At 44.0% G+C, this 20,671-nt stretch overlaps 1 protein-coding gene across 5 annotated transcripts; it reads left to right on the top strand.

Moving 5' to 3' along the window:
* Positions 1-264: 264 nt before the first annotated feature.
* Positions 265-20,273, top strand: LOC109627272 (girdin-like). 5 transcript variants are annotated; one of them, XM_069530651.1, is made up of 29 exons: positions 265-683; positions 765-856; positions 3,400-3,505; positions 5,172-5,241; positions 5,737-5,795; positions 5,950-6,033; positions 6,194-6,334; positions 6,454-6,635; positions 7,477-7,558; positions 8,491-8,649; positions 8,754-8,900; positions 9,492-9,636; positions 10,218-10,874; positions 10,970-11,175; positions 11,272-11,466; positions 12,399-12,526; positions 12,634-12,772; positions 12,854-13,024; positions 13,619-13,780; positions 13,934-14,211; positions 14,318-14,461; positions 15,027-15,213; positions 15,320-15,465; positions 15,664-15,756; positions 16,004-16,212; positions 16,960-17,040; positions 17,828-18,055; positions 18,232-18,297; positions 18,589-20,273. In XM_069530651.1, the coding sequence occupies exons 1-29, from the start codon at positions 621-623 to the stop codon at positions 19,665-19,667; spliced, it is 5,499 nt and encodes a 1,832-aa protein (XP_069386752.1). In that variant the 5' UTR covers positions 265-620; the 3' UTR covers positions 19,668-20,273. The 5 variants fall into 5 exon arrangements, with proteins under 5 accessions (XP_069386752.1, XP_019939311.2, XP_069386753.1 ...); XM_020083752.2 differs by having other exon boundaries at positions 266-683; positions 12,631-12,772; XM_069530652.1 differs by lacking the exon at positions 16,960-17,040 and having other exon boundaries at positions 266-683; positions 12,631-12,772.
* Positions 20,274-20,671: the final 398 nt, after the last annotated feature.

The following is a 20,671-nucleotide window of genomic DNA, read 5'->3' as shown; positions in this document are numbered from 1 at the left end:
AATCACCTTAATATTTAGGAAATTAGAATTAAATTCAGTGGATGTCTGAGGTTTGAACAAATTAACTAGAATACAATACAATTCAATATAAAATTAAATAAAGAACTGGACAGTGGCAGGTTGGGGTGGGGGCACCGTCGTCATGGTAACATATTACGGCTCTTTTGCTGCAGTGGATTCAAAACTACTAGAACAACGAGCTGGACTCGTAATAAAACTCACATCAGTGCGGAGTGTTTCTGTGACGAGCAGAGGAGGAGGAGGAGGAGGAGGAGGAGCGGATGCCTTTGCAGCAGAGGACCAAGGAGGATGAGTGTGTGAGTGTGTGTGGAGGCTGTGCGTTGTTTTGCGGGACAAAATGCGGGTGAGATTTTGCGTGAGCATCGACACGACGCCGGTTAAACTGACACATCCCATGGGTGAAGCTGCAGGAGGAATCTGTCCGTAGAAACGCAGACAGGCTAAATCCGCAGTGGAACTATGTTCAACTCTAGTTGAACAGAGATGGACGGGACGAGTTGAATGGTGCAACACTGACTCACTGTGGAGGAACATGTAGCTCCCTGCTGGCTCTCAGTGGATGATCTGTTGAGGCTCATCAGCCACAAACCTCAGCCAGGATGGAGAGTGGAGTGTTTCTGCCCTGTCTGGACCAGTTCATGCTCAGCCCACTTGTCACCTGGGTAAGTCAAATCAGAAAACCTCTCTTTACCTGCTTAGAAACTGTGAAGTCTCCCTATCATCTGTATTTTCTGTCGCCACAGGTGAAGACCTTTGTGCCAAATGATGGGGGCATGTATCTGGACTTCTCTGAATTACTGGACGGTGTCTTTTTGAATGACATAATGACCCAAATGTAAGTCGTTGCTTTGATTTCAGCGAGTCCCCTCACGTCAGTTTTTGTTCTAGAATAGAATAGATGAAATTTATTCATCCAAGTTGGGAAATTGTTGACAGCCTTGTCACATTTTCCAGTCTCGGTTGTGATGAAGAGAGTCCAGATGGATATTTCAGATTAGTAGCTGGTGTTTTGAAGCTGCTGGCTGTTACAGCCTTGGAGTAACATCTGTCATGAAGTTATGATTAACAGTGAGGTTTGGATGGACACATAAAAGTGTGCATGGTTCAAATCAACATCATCAAAGTAAGTTGTTTTCATTTTGATGATGATGATGGTTGGGTTTCTTCTTCATCTTCTTCTGTGGCAGCAACTGATACAGAATCAAGCGTCTGCAAATATTCTTATCCAGACTCCAACAGTACCGGCTTTGTCACTTCTTTGGTGATGAAGAGGATCTTTGTCGTCTGCTGCAGTCTTTAAACGCAACTTCCTCATGGCTTACAGGTTTAAGTTTTTCCCCAAAAAATGTCAGAATTTGCATAAACATTGTAGAAACAGTCTTCGGTGAGGAATGTGGACATGGGGGACATCATAATGTCAAGATGCTACTTAAGAGATTATGATTGGCCTTATGTTCTGTTCACCATAAACAAGCACCAACTCATGTTCATCTGGCAGTTTGCAGTTGCATCTAAGACATGAGCAGATAAATGGAGACCCCCTGGTTTCAGCCTTAAAGTTGTGGTGGATTCACACTTCAGATGTTGGTGGTCAAATCCTAACTGAAATTGAACAGTTGCAAAAAAAGGGTTAAAAGAAACTGATGATCCAAAGCACTTGTGGATAACGCCGTCTAGCCACCCCAAGTCTGTAGTATCCATTCATCCCACTTATCCCCCCTGGGTCACAGTAACCAGCTAGAACTGCAAAACAATGCTGTGCCGAGGGGAGGGGGGAAGAGGCGGGATAATCTCCTGGATTGGGAGACCCTTTGGGATTAAGGGCCTCGGTGCTGCTGTTCAATGGGACACAGATGGGGAGGGCAAAACGGACAAACAGCTCCAGAGACAGGCCGACTGAAAAGTAGATGAACAGGGCAGCTACATCATATATCAGCTATATACATCTCTCTGTATGCAGGCTTTCACTTAGATCTTTAGTCAAATATTTTTGGCCCATATTTGGCCCACATTGAATTGTCATCCGTCCCAAATAGTGTGTGGGATGATGACACTTGCAGTGGTCTGCTCCTGTTTGCCAGATCTGGGCCACAAGAAGCCTAAACCACAGCAATACCGCATGTGAACCAAAGGTGGGTGGCCCAAATTTGTTTTGAGCCATAATCACCATTTACCACATGGGCCACTTTAGGTTCACCTCCAGATTACACTTTACCTGTAGCACCTCATGTTTGCCCAAAGAGACCCACATTTGTTTTGGGATATTTTGGCCACATTTACTATTTTACAAGTGGGCCACTTTAGGCTCACATCCATTTTCTTTGGGCCACAAGAAGACCAGAAGTGCCACTTCATTGCCTGAAGTCGCCCACATCTGTATGCTATCTGGATAGATTTTTTTTTAATCTAGTACAGAAATATTATATGACTACCTATGAGTGTCTCCAAATGAACATGTATATCTCAATAAAAATAAAAAACAACAAAGTTTATGTGAGGAGGACAAGTGATACATTCACATGCATGCAAGTGTGAGTGTTGTGAGGACATTTATCATTTTTTATATAATAATTGACAATTTCGACTATTCGACTATTTGCACAGCCTCCACAGAAACAAACACCCATACTCTGCATAGTTGGATCTTGTTTGAGTTTACATTTTTCAATATTTTCTTTTATATGACAATTTATTGACCATTTTCACAATCTTTTACTTTACCTCCATGATTTCTGAAATGTTTGTCATGCCCTCTATGTGTGTTTGAAGCTACTGGATGCCTAAATTTACTTTGGAATCAATCAAGTATCTGTCTTTCTATATATGGGTGGCAGAGGGGTCAATTTTGTATCAACTCCTGAGCAATAGTGATCAATAGTAAAAATAAACCATACCGCCAAAGACAACGATACATAAAAAACAGTTGTAAAAGAGCAGTTAAATGGTCTTTTCAAAGCATTTTTTAAAGCCTTACATGCTGTAGATCTCCTTTCCTGAGCAACAAGCTGGAGTCTGACCCATATATTTCCACAGAGGCCCATGAATGCTGATCTTCAGCTTCAGTATGTGATGGCTCTAGCCCAGTGTGCAGTGGGCTCTATAGCCAACAGGCTGAAAATCCATCTGAAGCATTTCTTTGGAGTGAAAAGTCCCATTCGACTCAGCAACACTCCTGTTTGGAGTCTTAAAGGAATGACGTCACTCAGGCTAAAGTTAGAAATGAACAGAGAACTCATACATGTTCTCACAGTGACGTCTGTGCCAAGACTTGTGCCAGCTTCCTTTCACCCTATTCCACTGACAACCATTTATGTGTGTGTGTGTGTTTTTTAGCAGAAATGTCAAGTTAAATGTCTTCATATTGTGTCCCATCTTCAGAAACCCTTCAGCTACTCCCCAGGGTGCAAACAATGTGAGCAGGGATCCCAGTCTGAGGATCCACAACCTGAACTTTCTCGTCCAGCAAATCAAGAAATTTTATCTGGTGAGTTTTGGACGTTCTCCCCGTCTGGTTTTTCTCAGCCATATCTAAAGTGTAATATAACACACCCAAGATACAGGGCTGCTAATCTTTCCATGTCGGATTACGATATCGGAACATTCGATTTAGATGTTTCGACCTCAACTTTGCCACACGCACACATCGGATCACACATGCGCACGCCGGGGAAGTCGGTGGCACTCGTGTCCCAGCAGATCAACTAGTTCTTCTTAAGATGCATGGCCTAAATATCAGCCGTGTAAACATCTGTGTAATCTGCACAGCAGCCAGGGTAGAGCACCGCAGAGAGACAAACACAGACAGAGAGACAGAGAGAGACACAGAAAGATGGATGACAGACAGACAGAGTAACAGACAGAAAGATGGATGACAAACAGACAGACAGAAAGATGGATGAAAGACAGACAAACGGACAGAATAACAGACAGAAAGACAAACAGACAGACTGACCAACCCAAGTTATTATGGATAACGTTGTTATTATAATGTTATCGTCGGGTGTAATTTAAGGCGGATGGAGCGATGGCAACTAGTCACTTACCAACAATACAAACAATAATAAAAAGTGACAATTAGTGAAGAATTTTAAGTTTTTTTGAAGAACACTGCGCTTTAACAAGGAACAATTTTCAGTATATGATGTGTGGCTTTGCTCAAAGCTATAGAGGTAACAATAAGCAAGGAATGAGTTAAATTATTCAGATTATTGTGAATGTTTGTGGGACTTATAATTGGGCCTTCTATGTAAATTGAGGCCCCTTTATGGCCCCTGATTTAGAAAAATCCTACATCCACCACTGCCTGATTCCTTATAAGTCAGAGGCAAATGGAAAATTAACTCCAATGTTAACACTGCTGATCTTCGTATTGAAATAAATAAATAAGTCAGCTGTTGGAAAACAATGCTGCAGAGAAAAGGCAGTGGTTGAATTAACCACATTTTGTTTTGGCACTTTATCATGCTAGTATTTGCTAAAACAAAAGACAAAAGATTTTCTTTGCAGATCAGAAGTGAATCACAGAAACTTTTAAATCCGAAATCTACTGCAAGTCTGTGTATCCCTGATATATTTAAAGGTGCATACTGGTATTATTTTAAGATGCCATTTCCTATAATCCCTATTCTATAATACCTCTAAAGACCACAGACTTACTCTCAGCTCCACACTCTTAACTCAAACATAAGCTTGGGAAAGATGAGGAGGTTTTAAGCTCTGTGACCAGACAGTTACACTTCTCCAGTTCTAGTGTCGGTCTCTGTAAGACACGACTGTTGGTTGAGGATGTCTGCAGTGCATCACAGTCTAAGTGATGACACCACACACATGCATTAACACAAAGAGCCTCTTAAAGCTTCAAACATGGTTGCAACCAAACAGTTTTGGTGGATTTTACCACTGCACCAAGGAAACTGGCTCCGTCACCCACCCATTCAGAGCACCCGTTCATTTGTTGGCTGTGCCTCTATACATGTTTGGAGCAGCTGCTATGTGCTGTACATACATACACTCCTGTCCTTTCAGGCACTTTGGCTGGAGCCCAGGAAAAGAGAAATGTTTTACTTTGCTCAGTTTGACCAAAATGTGCTTATCTTCCTTTTTCCCGACCCATTTCCCTCGTCTCTTTCTGTTTCTCTCTTTTTTTGCAGGATAATCTGAGACAGTTAATCATGATTCCTCTGCCAAATGTGCTGCTGCTTGGCAGGACTCCTTACTGTGGTATGCTCCTTTAAAGTGTTTCTTATCTCTCCTCTTTATGGCAACTGCAAACTCAGTATATGATTTGTCAATACTCATTACAACATGCATTGATTTCAAATGATTTATTTACAATCAGGAGATAAATTGAACATTATATGTCCATTTGAAATATGAAAAAAAGCTTTTCAGTGAGACAAAAAGCAACAGACTAGAGTAAATGTAATTATCTAGGAAACAAAATGATGTATAACTTTTTTGTTTCTACAAAGTGATGAAACTGATCACCTGGAAAATAGTTTCAGTATTTCAGCTTCAGCTCTTTCTGATACAATTTGAGTTCTGTTGCACGCGATCAGCCTGATCACCACGCTGGCTTGTGATGGTTAGGCTTTGGCAAGTGATGACCCACATTCACCAGCCAGCGCTCTGGTCAATTCAAATCCATGCCAGCAGCTCTCATGACTTAAGTCTGATTTTATTTCACACAATGAACTTTTTTTTTACTCTCCACAGAACAAAGTCTGGAGGAAATGAAGAAGCTCTTGTTGTTGCTGCTGGGATGTGCAGTCCAGGTAACCAACACTTTCTGACATTTAAGATCAGTCTGGAAACACATTTCGTCCAGTTTGTTTGTATATCAGCCTTTTTTTCACACATTGAAGACAAAACAAAAGCTAATTTACTGACAATCTAAGTGTTCCAATACATTTCCATGTTTATTTTCAGTGTGAGAGGAAAGACGAATACATCGAGAGGATCCAGACGCTTGACTTCGTCACAAAAGCTGCGATAGCTGCACACATTCAGGAGGTATTTACAGTAAATCAGTTTGTGTGTTGTTGGGCGGGAGTGTGGGATAATAAAGAACACTGTGGACTGGTTTTGCAGCAGTGACGTCCCAGCAGGTTGAATATATTAAAAGGAAACATGCCACTGTGTGTTCATATCAAATCTCTCTGCCCCCGACTAGTTGACCCACAGTCAGGAGAACGTGCTAGATCTGCAGTGGTTGGAGTCTAGTGAAATTAACCCAGATGAGATGGAGGCCGTAGCAAGGAACATGGCCACGCACCTCCGACACCTGCTGGACCAGAGGGATGCCAACCTGGAGGTACCCATATTTGATGTTTTGAGTTTTGCACATTCATTTGTAATGCACAGATATATATTAGAAACTGGTCATTGATTTACAGTATATGCCATGTGTATATCTTCGCTTCCTCTATGCAGACTATAGCAGAGCTGATGCAGGAGAAGGAAGGCGTGTTTAGCTTGCTCGGTAGCCCCTCCAGCCCAATGTCCGGCAGTTACTCTCCCAGCATTCAGCAGCAGCAGCAGGCGGGGTCCCAGCAGCACCTGGCGGTGGAGCTGGCTGACTCCAAGGCCAAGATCAGACGACTCAGACAAGAACTGTGAGTAACAAGTAGAAAAGAAAGAAAAACAATGAAAAAACACAATAAGCAATTCACCGGCAATTCTATTTTTTGTCCAGAATTGTCTTTCGTTGGGTGAAATGTTGACTGTTGGTGATGGTGTGAGTTTCTCTTGTGAGTGGTTATTGCTGAAGAGGTGGCCTGTCCTCTGGGGACATGCCAGCACAGAGTGAATGAGAGGCAGAGAGCGAGAGTGAGAGATACTACAGGATAAGAGAAGCCCCGGGGAGCTTGGCCCACATTACTGCTGGCTTGGCAGGTTCCATGGTTGTGCACTAACACTGACCCACATTGCCTCTGCGTTTCTGCAAATGCTGCACACACACACACGCACTCTCTAACCCATGATCTGATCAAGATCCCCGGTCCATCTTTGCCCTCCATCCCCATCTTCTCTGCTGTATTGTCCTCTCTTGTCGTGATGCTCAGAGTCACACACTGTTGCCTCTGAGCAAACACAATATCAGTTAAAGCATCAAGTATGGCTGGACTTTGTCCCTTTGAATGGCCCTGTGCTTATACAACTACTTATTATACATATACTGTACACATCTGAGTATGCAATAGCTTTCTGATAGCATTAGTTTCTGATTAACATTGTGGTATTAAATTAAATGAAATGGGGTTTACGGAGAAGGATCTTGTTGTAACACATGTTGTTGTCTTGCAGGAGTAATTGAAATGTGAAATGCATGTGTGCTTTCTCCATCTAGCCATTTTTAGCACTTTTTTTTATATCTATAAATCTATTGCAGGAAGTAGTGTGCACTAACCCGCTCACTGTGTGTGTCCCTCTCCTTTGCATGCCTGATCCCACCAGAGAGGAAAAGAGTGAGCAGATGCTGGACTGTCGACATGAGCTGGAGAACATGGAGTCGGAGCTGAAGAGGATCCAGCAGGAGGTTTGAAGGCAGACAAGACAAAGAATAAGTTGCAGCTCCTTGCGATGATGACACACAATGACCTCCTGACTCCACAGCAGCTTAAATACAGATTCATTCACACCATACTTTGCTGCAGAGTGCTTAATAGCTGCAAATTTAAGCCACTGAACTCTCAGTAAAGCTCATATAGATTTGTCTGAACAGGAGATCTCAGTGTGTATTCACAGTTTAAGCCCTGTGGCTGAGGTTTGCTGCACCCAAGTCACTGTGGTTTATATGTGAAATATCTCATTTAAATTAAAGCACCATTAATCATTTGGTCACTTGGGGAGCAGCTGAACTAGCTCACAAACTAGCAAACAGAAAATGTGCTACCATACAAATGCCTATGTATACACCCACCAGACACAATGTCATTTATTCGAAATATTATCTTACTGACCAGCTGGTGAATTATGCCAACGCTGTGGCTCAGGAGGTCAACAGGGTCATCCAACCATAAGGTTGGTGGTTCGATCCCTGGCTACTCCACTGCATTTCAAAGTGGCAATAAGTATGAGTGTGTGCATGAATGGGAGAATGCAACTTGTACTTTAAAGGGTGTTATATTTTTTTAAAGGTTTTTTGCAATTAAAAGAAATTCCTTGCTGCAATTCAAAACTGAACTGCAACAGTAAATCTATAAAACCAAAACAGCAAGCTAAAAGACACTGAATGTTCCAGGTGATAACTCTCTGTTCTGTCACTTCCCCATATTTATATAGATGTAGTCACTTGATCCAGTGTTTGTATAAATATATTGATTAGTGCATCTTTAAATAGAGACAGACACTCGATGAATCCCAGTCAGGTCAGAAGGGTTTCCCACAGTAAAGACTACTCAACATAGCAGAGCCACATTTACTTTCAGCTCTTGCTATAAATCATTCCTCTGACTGAACCTCCACCAGAACTCCCTGCTGCTTGTGGAGGCGCGAGCAGCCCGCACCTATCGGGATGAGCTGGACGCCCTGAGAGAGAGAGCCATCAAGGCGGATAAGCTGGAGAGCGAAGTGGGACGTTACAGAGAGCAACTGCACAAGATGGAGTTCCACAAGGCCAAAGTGGAGGTAAACTCAGACTGATTAATGTTGTACCAGGTCATGGTAAGAAATGTATTTAGATTTTTTATGCTCAGAACCAAAGGTGCTTTTTTTGTATGTGTATATTTCAGGAGCTTAAGGAGGATAACAGGGTGCTACAGGAGACCAAAGAGGTGCTGGAGGATCAGTTGGCAGGCTGGAGGGCACGCTCCGATAAAATCCACCAGCTGGAGAAACACAGTCTGATGCTGAAGGCCCAGGTTCATGATATGGAACAGGTCAGACGTCAACACTCGAGGAGATGTCTCCTTTGTTACCTTTGTGTTGCCTTGAATTAAGCCTTGTCGTGGCAATTCTGCAATCCCACTCTGACAACGAGGAACGAGACAAAAATCTCTTACAGTATTGTCACACTTTAATGCTCAGAGCATGGTACACAAGACAAGGGTTAGTTTGTCATATGCACACCGATGGGAAGCTGTTCTTTCTCTTTATACATTTGGATCGTTCCTCCCCCTCTGGTTGAGGTTGTTTCTGAGCAAAAGGTCAGGATCTTCTGATGACATCAGGGCAACAATGCCTTAGTTGAGGCAATCAGGTCAAGATTCAATCAGGTGCACAGGATTCAGCATGATCAAGGTTACATTGTAAAGATTCAATCATGATCAATCACAGAGGAAATGAACATGAGTACATTCTGCATGATCAACATGTAACATTTCCCTTACAGCCTCTTTCCTCAAAGGACAACAAGTGACAATATAATAACAAACATCTAGAACTCAGCATTCGGCCCTCACGTCCTCTTTGAATGATCATTCTGTGTTCCTGATACATCCTGTCCTGATAAGTTAATACTCTCACTCCAGGAGAGGGAGGCTGATCGGAGGCGCATTGAGGAGCTGCAGGAGGAGAACCTGACCCTGTGTTTGGCTCAGAGGAGAAGCATGGAGGAGTCTCAGCACCTGGGCTGGGAGTTAGAGCAGCTCTCCAAGACCACTGACAACGCCCAAGGTGATAACTAGTGTTAATGTTACTAATGGCAGATTACATTAACTAGAATGGCACTTAGAAGGGCATATGCACACACTCATGAATATCAGTCCGCTAAACATGTCTGATTTCAAAATGTTGAAAAGCTTGCAATGTTAAAGAAAGTAAAAAAAAATACATTTTGTAATTGTGTGCATGCTCTCAATTATTTGATATTTTTACATACTTAAAAACTCCAACCCTGGGTCAAAACAAGCACATTCTCTCACACAGAGCTGACCTTTATACCAATTTCATTTTTTTATTTATTTAATTTTCAGGAAGAAGTCTTTGGAATACTTTCCAGCAAATATGATTTTCGTTTTTATATACATACAGAATCATAATCTGTTATTTAGAAATAAAAAATAACTCTAAGGAATTGTGCGTGAGTACAAAAAGTGCACCATGGAATATTCCCATAAATAATATTCCCCCCAAAACCAAACTACATCTTAGTAGTAACAGTAGTAATGTTTACTAGTAGCCTTTCATTCTGTTTATCTCCAGTTCTCTCCTTCCTTGGACAAAGGTTTAATTCACACAATGTGTTTTGTCCACAGGCCAACAGACGCTGAGTGTGGAGGTGAGTGAGAGGACCCGCAGTCAGATGCTGAAGCTGGAGAAGGAGAACCAAAGTCTTCTGAGGACCATAGAGGAACTGATAGGTGCCTCTACCGGCAACAGCCTGCGTCCCAAACAAAGCCACCTCCGTGAGTGTGACCGGGTCGTCGACAACTGGACCCCATCAACAGACGAGCCCTCAGGGTCTCAAACGTCCTGCTCAAATACACAAAACCACACTAGTATATTTCCACTGAGCACGGCACCACAGAAGATTCTGAATGGAGATTCACACTCCCATCAACAAGCAGACACAGTAGAGCTGGAGGAAGTCCAGAGTGGGATCATCCTCGCAGACGACCCAGAGCGTCACATTCAAGAGAAGGGACAACTAGAGGAGCTAGGCAGAGGAGATTTCAAAGACCTGATGTCTGATCTGGAAGTTTTAGAAAACATTCACAATAGGCTCCATTGTTTTGTGGGATCACGAGATCACTCCCCTGGCTCGAAGAGCAGCAGTCCCTGCCACGACAGCATCTTCACAGGGCTGCCAGCGCGGCCGTCCTATGCCACCAAGCACACACAGCGGCTCGAGGCCAAGTGCAAGGTCCTGGACTCAGTTAATCAGCAGCTGCAGACTTCTCTTGATAACACTGGTACAAATTGTAAATCAAATAAGAATTATATATTCATAGTTCCATGAAACAATTACTAATTCATTTATTTCTTCCACCACAATCGATCTCCTTAGACCGTAAAGTTCAGCGTCTGGAGGCAGAGGTTCAGGAGCTGGAGGCAGAGAACCAGAGTCTGCAGGCCACCTTAGAGGAACTTCGGATCTCCGCGAGACGCCTCGAGCAACTGGAAACCGAGAAGCAGAGTCTGGAGCAAGAGACCACAGCCCTGGAGAAAGACAAGAGGCAGCTGGAGAAGGAGAATCGACGCCTCCGCCAGCAGGTTGTTCTCTAGGAGCAAGAAAGTGTCAGCTGCTCATCTAGGGTAGGATTATGCCTGCATTGCATCTGAGTGAACAAACTGCTTCCTCTGTGTCAGGCTGAGATCCAGGAAGCCAACTTGGACAGCAGTAACGTCTGCATGGCCAGCCTGGAGAGGGAGATGCGTTTTCTGGTGAAGGAGGTGGAGGGGTTGAGGGAGACTGCTGAGAGGGTCAAAGGCCTGGAGAGAGACAACAGGGAACTGACCAAGCAGGCAGCTATCGACCAGAGGACGCTGGCCACACTCAGAGAGGTGAGGGCGGGACGTCCATGCTGTCTCCCTGACACTGACTGAATGACATTTCACTGATAATGCACAGTTTCTCTTTTTAATAGCTGCAGGGTGCATATGTTTACACACTCCACCCAACATATAGCTGATCACAAGCTAACTACAAACACTAGGATGGCACTCAGCAGAGCACATACCCAACAGTCTCCTTAAAGTCGCATCAAATAGGTCATATTTGTTTTGGTGTAGTTCTGAAGATATTAAAGATACATGTAAAGTTAAAGTTACAGATTTATATCCTTATTTATTACTGAACAGTCGCTAAAAAAAAGCCTACCCTCATATGAAACCAAACTTATGACTGCTAGGGGGGTGACTGCACTGAATTGCATCATAAATACAGCTTGTCTTTTCCCTTTCACTTTCTGATTAACATTGTGGTTTAAAATTTGATTAAATCAGGTTCCCAGGGGAAGGGTCATGTTATGAGTTGGTAGTAACAGCAACAGCATCAACTAGAGTGGACGTTAAATTCAATCAAACTTCACCTGATTATTTCCTGAGAAATCTGTGAAAATTGAAAATCTCACAATGTTAATCCATCCCCTGATCCAGATTCACTCTGGAGTTGTCTTGGGTCTTCCCTGACCCATTCCACATCCTTCCACCAAGTGTTGTGTAAATCCATTCAGTAATTTTTGCGCAGTCGTGCTGACAAAACCACATAATATGTTTCTTTGCTCCCTATAATCATTTACAGTAACTCGGTCAGATGTTTGGAAATCATCCTTTTCCATTTTCATTTAGTTTATGTCCTAATATGAACAGGAGCACAAAAAAAGCCTTCTCCAGAGCAATCAAATTACATTTGTTTTGTATGTTAAATTCCATATATAATCCCATAATTTGACAACACCAAGTATATTATGTCAATGTATACTGTCTTTCTTTAGGAGCTGGTGAGTGAGAAGCTGAAGACCCAGCAGAGGGACAATGAACTGGAGCGACTGAGCCATGAGATGGAGATGAAGATCCTGAACCAGGAGGAGAGTCTACATCAGGCTGAAACACCAGACAACAGGTGCTCACATACTGAACTCTATCCTTCCATCCTGCAACCTTTAAAGAGAATGTGATCAGAAAAGTGTGGTGTTGTAATGCCAAACTCCCTCTCTCTCTCTTCAGCAGGTTCAAGATGCTGGAGTCGGAGCTGGAGTCGTCGTTGAAACAATCACTGCAGATCAAAGAGGACAAGATGGCCACTCTGGAGGCTCGTCTGCAGGAATCGTCCACCCTGAACCAGCAGCTGCGCCAGGAGCTCAGGACTGTAAGCCACCAGGCCTCCTGAGAAAATATACATGATACTTTGTTACGGATCCAGGTGTTGTGACTGCTCTCCATCACACAGGTGAGGCTGAGCTGTGAGGCTCTGCAGCAGAGGCAGGAGGAGTGGACGCCATCGAGCTCCACCCCTCCGACAGAGACGGGCAAAGCGATGAGTGAATGGCTGCGTGAAAACCAGGAGGCCACCAGGGAACTGCTGAAGCTCAAAGACCGTCTCATCGAAGTGGAGAGGAATGTAAGTCAAAGGCCTCAATTAAATATAGAATATATAAAAACATAATATAACATAACATATGGTATAATTGTGCACAAAAGGTTTCTAACCATGTTCACACCCACATAACCCCCAATTTATTCAAGTTAACCTGACATTTCATTTTAGTCACCTTTTAATTGGATCATATTGGCTTTACCCATGGTTTGTCCATATCTGCTATAACCTCAAACAACTAGCACACAATGCTAGACAGTTCACCAGTCAGCTGTTTGTATTGGTCACTCATATTGGATCACAATTATTCATTGTCATCATTTCATCCATGAACTTGATTTGCACTTGAGTTGTATCAAGTACATTTTCATCAGCAATGGTGGTGGAGACATCTCCCATGATCCCACGCTGCTTCACATCATCATAAAACTAGGTCTCCTGTTACTGTTTTGATTGAGTGACCCCTAGAGGCAGAAGTTACTTATTGTATGTTTAATATGGATATATCCCAAAGAAGGGCCTCTGTAGAACAAAAGATTTATAAAGTTGTACTGTCTATTTAAAACTCTCCTCCTCTGCCCTCCCCTCTCCTCTCCTTCCTCCCCCTCTCCTCTCCAGAATGCGACACTGGAGGCAGAGCGCCAGGCGATGCAGGCCCAACTAAAGCAGCTGGAGAGTCAGTGTGTCAGCCAGCAGGCTCAGATCCTTGCCCTGCAGAGGCAGGCTGCCTCACTGCAGGAGAACAACACAGCCCTGCAGACACACAATGCTAACCTGCAGGTACCATTACTGCTGTTCTGTGTTTTATTGAAATCAATAATATTTCTGAAATACAGTAGTTCTAATTTTTCTGTTAAGCCTGTACATAAAAAGCACATTCAAGTTATTCATGCAACATTAACTACTGATCGACTTTACGTCCTTCTGCTCCAGGTGGAGAAATCTACACTGAACTCGCAGAGTGCCTCCCTCATGGCCCAGAATGCTCAGCTGCAGCAGCAGCAGTCAGGGACAGAAAGCGAACGGGACAGTGCAATACGGGAACGCGAAGAGCAGCGGGGTGTTCACGAGCAGCTACTACGAGATCACGAGCGGCTGGCCGCTCTGCATGAGCGGCAAGCCATGGAGTACGAGGCACTGATGGGCAAACACGGCTGCCTGAAAAATGCTCACCGCACACTGGAGCTGGAGCACCGCACCCTGCAGGACAGGTGGGGAGAGGCACTGTCTATGAATTGTCAACCCGTGGGGTAAGAGACCCGTGTGATTCTTGTGATTCATATGTGTGTTGTGTGTGTGCACTGATTGTGTATTTAGACACAATAGCCTGCTGCAACAAAGAACCAAGCTGGAAGACATGGAGAAAGCCCTGAGGGAGGAGCAGATGAGGATAGCTCTTGAGAAGGAGCAGCACAAGACAACTGCAGCTGAATGTTGCAGGCTCCGTGATGAGAAGGACTGGTGAGGAGGAACACTTCACAAACTCTTGAGCTGTGTCTCAATTCAGGGGCTGCACTTGAAGTCAAGTTACAGCGGCGTGACTAGACTGTCTCATCTTGAAGGGACAGAGAAATGTGGAGACAAATGTGTCCTTTCATCCCTGAGAAACATAGGCTCCAATAGGTGGACCCCTGCAGGCCCCAAACTTATTCCAGGAATCATTGCACTTCAGTGATGAACAACAGATAATGGCACTGGCAAGTGACGAGACATCCACAGTTTGGGCATCAGACATGTTAGGAAAAACAAGGGTCAATAAATGTTTCTTGTCATGTCCAACTTCAGCTCTGTTGCTGGGCAACAGGAATGAGGGCTGGACGAGCTGGGGACGCTGATCACGGAAGCCCCCTGTAGACCAGACCTCACGTTGATCTCATTTTAGTTCGGCCGGTTGGCCCCTGAATTGGGACACAGCTCAGGACACCTTACCTAACATACCATCTTTCACATTTGTTGACACTCCCCTACACGTCACTCTGATAAAAGCACATGCAGTCTTTCATCAGCGTTCTTCTTTGTTTTCAAGGCTGAACCAGACGTACCGTCAGCTTCTCAACGACAACGAGCTGCTGACAGCCGATCACAAGCAGCTCAAGAGCCAGCTGAACGAGGCCAAGCTGGAGCACACATGGCTGGAGGCCGACTTCTCCAAGCTCAAGAAGGAGTTTCAGCAGCTGGACATCACCTCCACAAAACTCAACAACCAGTGTGAGGTACAGACACGCAGCCAGTCATGCTGGCAAACTGCCCCTAATCCCATAATCCTGGGTGTTTTGTATGCCTGTTCCATTTGTGCATGTTTATCTGTGTGATGTTCAGCTGCTGAGCCAGGTAAAGGGAAACCTGGAGGAAGAGAATCGTCACCTGCTCAGTCAGATCGAGACATTGATGCTGCAGAATCAAACACTGTTGGAGCAGACAATGGAGAGCAAGGATCTGTTTCATGTTGAAGAGCGACAGTATATGTAAGCAGATCATTACCAACAAAGTGACAAGATAATGTAAATACTATCTGATCTATTGTAGACATTTACAGCACATCATGTTATTTTGTTAAAAAGCTCATCGTGCAGGCAGAAAAACACACAAAAATACCACAACAGCAGGCCCAAAGTTATGATTGATGATCTATCTATTTTCTCTCTCTGCATGTTTCTGTTCAGTGACAAGCTTAATGATTTGAGGAGGCAGAAGGAGAAGCTGGAGGAAAAGATAATGGACCGGTACAAGTTTTATGAGCCTTCGCCCCCACGCAGGTAAGTCTCCTGTAACACTGTTGACCACATTTTTTACTTACCATTATTACTGATGACTAACTACTTACTGACTGTGACTATGAATAATCTCCCTCAACATTCAGATCAATTGGTATAATCCACCTCTGTATGGTGCTTGTGCATCTGAGCCCAGAAGTTTCTCTCTTTGGACCAGCCTGGCTCCTGCTGTGCATGTCCTCTGTGTCTCACTCTTCATTATTCTTCTTGTATCTCTGCTCCTCCGCAGACGTGGAAACTGGATAACTCTGAAACTAAAGAAGCTGATGAAGTCCAATAGCCGGGAACACTGTCTAGAGCAGCCCCCCATGCCCACACACTCGGGTGTTGTTGAGCCACACCTGTCCTGTCACGACGGCAGCTCCTTCCTCAGCTCAGATGGCTCTGGCGGCTCGGCCTGCACCTCAGCGGGTGAAGCCATCTCCCCCCAACGTAACAGTAAGTGTGACCTTCTGTCCCCAGATCATCTCTCAATGACTTGACAGAAACAACCTCATCAGAGTAGTCCCACCTTCCCTGCTTCAGAAGTAGACCGCAGAGTAAGATCATCCAAGCCTGGGAGCAAAGATTCAGGAGGATGTTCATGTAAGATCCAGCTCTTGTCTTCAAAGAGTTTGGACAAGACACCCCCCCACACCGCATTTTTCAGTGAGATGAAAATTGTTTTAATGAATGTATATTTAAATCAATTTGTTTTTGCGCTGATGCATTTTTTGGAATATCTTAAAACAAAAGATTAAAAAATGAACAGCAAAAACTATATTCATCACTTTAAAATACTTTTTCCGTCAATACACACAAATCAGATCCCAAGCTAGTCCCAAGTGAAGATCTGGTCAGTGTGCAAAGCATGTCGTTGTTGCATTGTATTCATTGTGTTGAAAAGCAAACAAATGTTGTGTGTCATGTCCAAACTGTCATTCTTCCTGATGCATGATGTGTGTAAACTTTCCTCAGCAGTAACGTCTTCCCTGTGTCTTTCACTTGTCTTTGTGTATTTCTTCACACCCCTCCATACGTCCTTATTCCTCCCATCCCTTGTCTTTTCCCTCCCAAACTTACCCATACTCCCCCCCCTCTCTCTCTCTCTCTCTCTCTCTCTGTCTCTGGGCTCCCATCCATCACCTCCCTCCCATCTTCTCTGCCTGCCGTTCATGTGGCCCGTTTGTTGCCATGAAAAAAAAGCCACAGTGAAAATGTTTCCCCGTATGAGGAACAGGCTGAAGGACAGAGACAAAGTCAAGTCCATCTTCCGTCGATCCATGTGTAAGAAAGACTGTGGTCGAGTGTCTGTAGCCTTTTATTTAGCCTCTAACTTCATTATACTGCAGAGTCTATGCTCCATTTGTTTCCATCCATCACATGGCATACTGCTGCTAACGTAACACTGGCTTAAGTTGGATTATCGGCAAGGTTTAAATCAGAGGTCATGTGTTAATAATGTGTCCATCCATACAACCTCATTTCCCCACACTAACTGAAAACATTTTTCTGATGTTATAGAATTAAGTATCACATTTGTAAGCCTGTAGCTCTGACTCTATCTACTAAAGATGTGGATATTTTATTGGAACAATGGAGGTCGAAGAAACACTGCATTGCAGGAGAACACTGGAACTGCAAGAAAGCATATACCTCTGCCAAGGCCCAACAGTCTCCTTATAAAACCACATTTAGATTCACTACATCCAGTTTTTATCAGGATCTGCATCAAATTGTGCACACTCAAGAAAAATGTTAAGGAAAGTTAAAAAAAAATCTTGGATTAGCCCCTGATCTTGATCTGCACTAAAACGGAATAGATTCTTTCCAGACCCATACCATCATTATACCAACTTTTGTAATAGAATGTTGAGTAATTATTGCATAATCCTGCCAACTAACAGACACATAAACAACCTCATTGGCAGATGTAACAAGAATTTTAGATTATTGCAATGTCTGTGGAGAAAGCAGGACATCTTTATACTAAAGCTTCCATGACCTGTTCACCTGACAACCACCTCCCTCATCCACCTCACCACTTCTTCCACTCCTCACTCCAACAATACAGCCCTGAGCAGCCTGGCCTCTCCCAAAGCCTCGTGGGTAGACGGCTCAAAGCAGCTGGGAGGGTCAGCGGCTGATGTGGAGCGGGACAGGAAGGATTCACTGACCTCATCCCTCACCACCTCCATCTTGTCCATTCTCCATATTCACCATCCCACCACTCCACCATCGTCGGGCCGTCTCCACAGCACCAAAGACACTGTCCGGGATGTTTCCGAGCTTTGGGAGACAGGTAGAGGCATCCATGAACCACTGTTTTGTTTGGTGTCATCTCCATTAGTTCGATGTTAGAGCAAAGTGCAGAGGGGAGGAGAGCAAATGCAGTTCTTTTCATGTGCTTTTTTTTTCATTTAAAATGTTGAAGCATCATTTAGATCCATTCAGTGATCACATATTTTTGCCCCGCAGACAAGGATTCAAATGATAGCGCCGTGCCACTTGGATTTGAGGACAACGATGAGCTGCAGAATCACGGTAAAGCCCTGTGGACTCTCATTTAGAGGATTCAGCCAGCATACAGATGTATACCAGCTCAGGAATTAGAGTAAATCCATCAAATCGCAATCATGACCTTGTTTTATATTAATCTCTTTGCTCGGCACAGAGGCCGACAACTGCTAATGCAAGGCTTGACTCTGCTGCCCCTCATTGGTCATTAATAATACTGTGTGTGATGCAATTGACAGATGTTGACATGAAGTGAAAATGTGGTATTGGTATATACTGTACTGTGGCTCTTTCAAAAGCCTCGTCCTCTGCTTCCAGCTCTGCATGGCGCCCAGAGTCGAGCCCACAGTGAGAGCAGCGGTGAATTCAGCCTGAGTCTTGAGAATGAGCCGTGGTCAAACGGCAGCAGCCCTATCCAGCAGGCCCCATCACGCCGTTCATCCTCCTCCTACCAGCCACCCAGCGATACCTCCACCCCCCAACACAAAGGCAAAGCTTCTACCATGCCCATTACCAGCAGTCAGAGTTCAGATCTCCAGGCTACACCGAGACAGAAAGATGTTGGGCTCTCACAGGACTTCTGGCTCACCAGGGGCACAAAGAGCATCCGGAAGGGGTCAAGAGGAAAAGTGATTCGTCGCTCATCAGATTCAGTGGGCACAGTCAAAATGAACACAGGGTTCAGTGGGATGATTTCTAAATCCAGCTCAAGCAAAGTTGACACCACCCGAGCCGTAGCTTGTTCACCAATCACAGTGTTGTATGTTCAGGGAAAGGCGTCCTCGATGTCTGGATGCCTCAACTGCTTCTCCACACCTCTGGGGAAAGAGGGGCGGCTGAAAGGGCCTAAGTCGCCTAAAAGTCTCCCTCGGGCCAGCAGTGTAATATCCACGGCAGAGGGCTCATCCCGACGCTCCAGCGTCAACAGCGACTCCAGGGTGACAATCAAGACTAACGCGCTCCAAGCCCAGGCTTTAGATGAGAGCAATAATCAAGAGGAAACATCAAGTAAAAATAGACAACCACACTCTGACTCTAAAAACAGTGAATCTGAGCCAGTTCCTCCTCTTAAACCTCCCAGAGACCCAGCGCTTGTCGTTGACTGCCCCAAATCCCCAGTGCAGGAGTCACTTCTTGGCTCCTCGTTCACGTTCAACTCTGTCTTCTCCAACACCATCTTCAGCGATTCTGTGGTCACGACTACGACCGGTCTGGATGCGCATGACAACCAGTCCTTCCTCTGTCTGAGTCCATCTCTGGTGCGGAACTGTCCAGGCGAGAGCCAGGAGTCATCTCACAACAAACCACAGACACAGCTCAGTGTTGAAAAAGAGCAGAGCCACAATGCAGAACAGGCTGCTGGGATGGAAGAGGACAAACCGCTCACAATCGCATGAAGGAAGCTATCACACCATTGAATGTTGTGTCATTGATGTAGAGCAGGTGGCTGCAAGGGCCCATTTCATCACATCGACCGAAGCACACAATATAAGTCATTGTAAAGGAATTGTATTCAACTGACTGAGTTTAGTTATCTTAATTGTTGTGTTGAATAAAAAAGTGTTTAGATGTCTTTGTTTCAGATTTCTATCACACTACTTTAGTAATACCACCATGTTTTACTTTACATAAGTTGTACAGTACATCTGAGTGAAATACTTCTCAGCAGTTCACAGTATTGTGTTTCTATTTGCACATCTTCTCCATTATAAACTAAAATAAGAGATATTCTGTTTTGCCCTTGAATAATTACTCTGGTGAGACTCTTTACTGACAATCCTGTGTCCTGTGTAGTTGTGTTTGCCAAAAGGTTTTGTTTAAGTCTGCTGTCTTTATTTATGCCCATCAGAACCTTTAACTTATTTTCAGTTGCTTTGTGTCCCTTAGATCTGAATTGTAAGCCTGAGGGGAAATGTGTAAATCTTGTATTTAAACAAAAACAAAACAAAGGATGTGTTCCTTAATGCTATTTTCCCTTAAATAAACCCTCTGTGTAAAATATACATTTGCGTGGTCAATCTTTTACCCATCTGCCACATGTTCTGTATGTATTTATAATACACACATATTTAATCAATATTATTATTATTATTATATAAATAAATATCATTTAAACACATAGTTTTTATGCATCTGTGAGAAAATGTTTTCGGGTTGGCCGTCTGTCCATCTGTCTGTCTGTCAGTCCAGCTTGAGGGACATCATCAGAGATGAACTGATTAGATTTTGGTGCCTGGAGGTCAAAGGTCAAGATCAGAGTGGCCTCATGTCACTGTGAATGTGACATGTTAGGAATTTCATTACATCTGGTACAAATCACTTGGACTTACTGATAAACTGACTCGATTTCCTTGGTCAAAGGTCACGGTGGCTTCTTGAATGTGAGTCTGCTGGAGGGAAT

This window comes from Paralichthys olivaceus, chromosome 8, assembly GCF_024713975.1.
Source record: "Paralichthys olivaceus isolate ysfri-2021 chromosome 8, ASM2471397v2, whole genome shotgun sequence".
In the NCBI taxonomy this organism is placed as follows: domain Eukaryota; kingdom Metazoa; phylum Chordata; class Actinopteri; order Pleuronectiformes; family Paralichthyidae; genus Paralichthys; species Paralichthys olivaceus.
The sequence above is the reverse complement of the archived record's forward strand: the minus strand, read 5'-3'. Positions and strand labels throughout refer to the sequence as shown.

Coding starts and splice junctions, on each gene's coding strand:
- LOC109627272 (XM_020083752.2), top strand. CDS start 621: ATGGAGAGTGGAGTGTTTCTGCCCTGTCTGGACCAGTTCATGCTCAGC. Junction 7,559..8,490: donor TGAAGAGGATCCAGCAGGAG/GTTTGAAGGCAG, acceptor AACCTCCACCAG/AACTCCCTGCTGCTTGTGGA. Junction 14,212..14,317: donor CACCGCACCCTGCAGGACAG/GTGGGGAGAGGC, acceptor TTGTGTATTTAG/ACACAATAGCCTGCTGCAAC.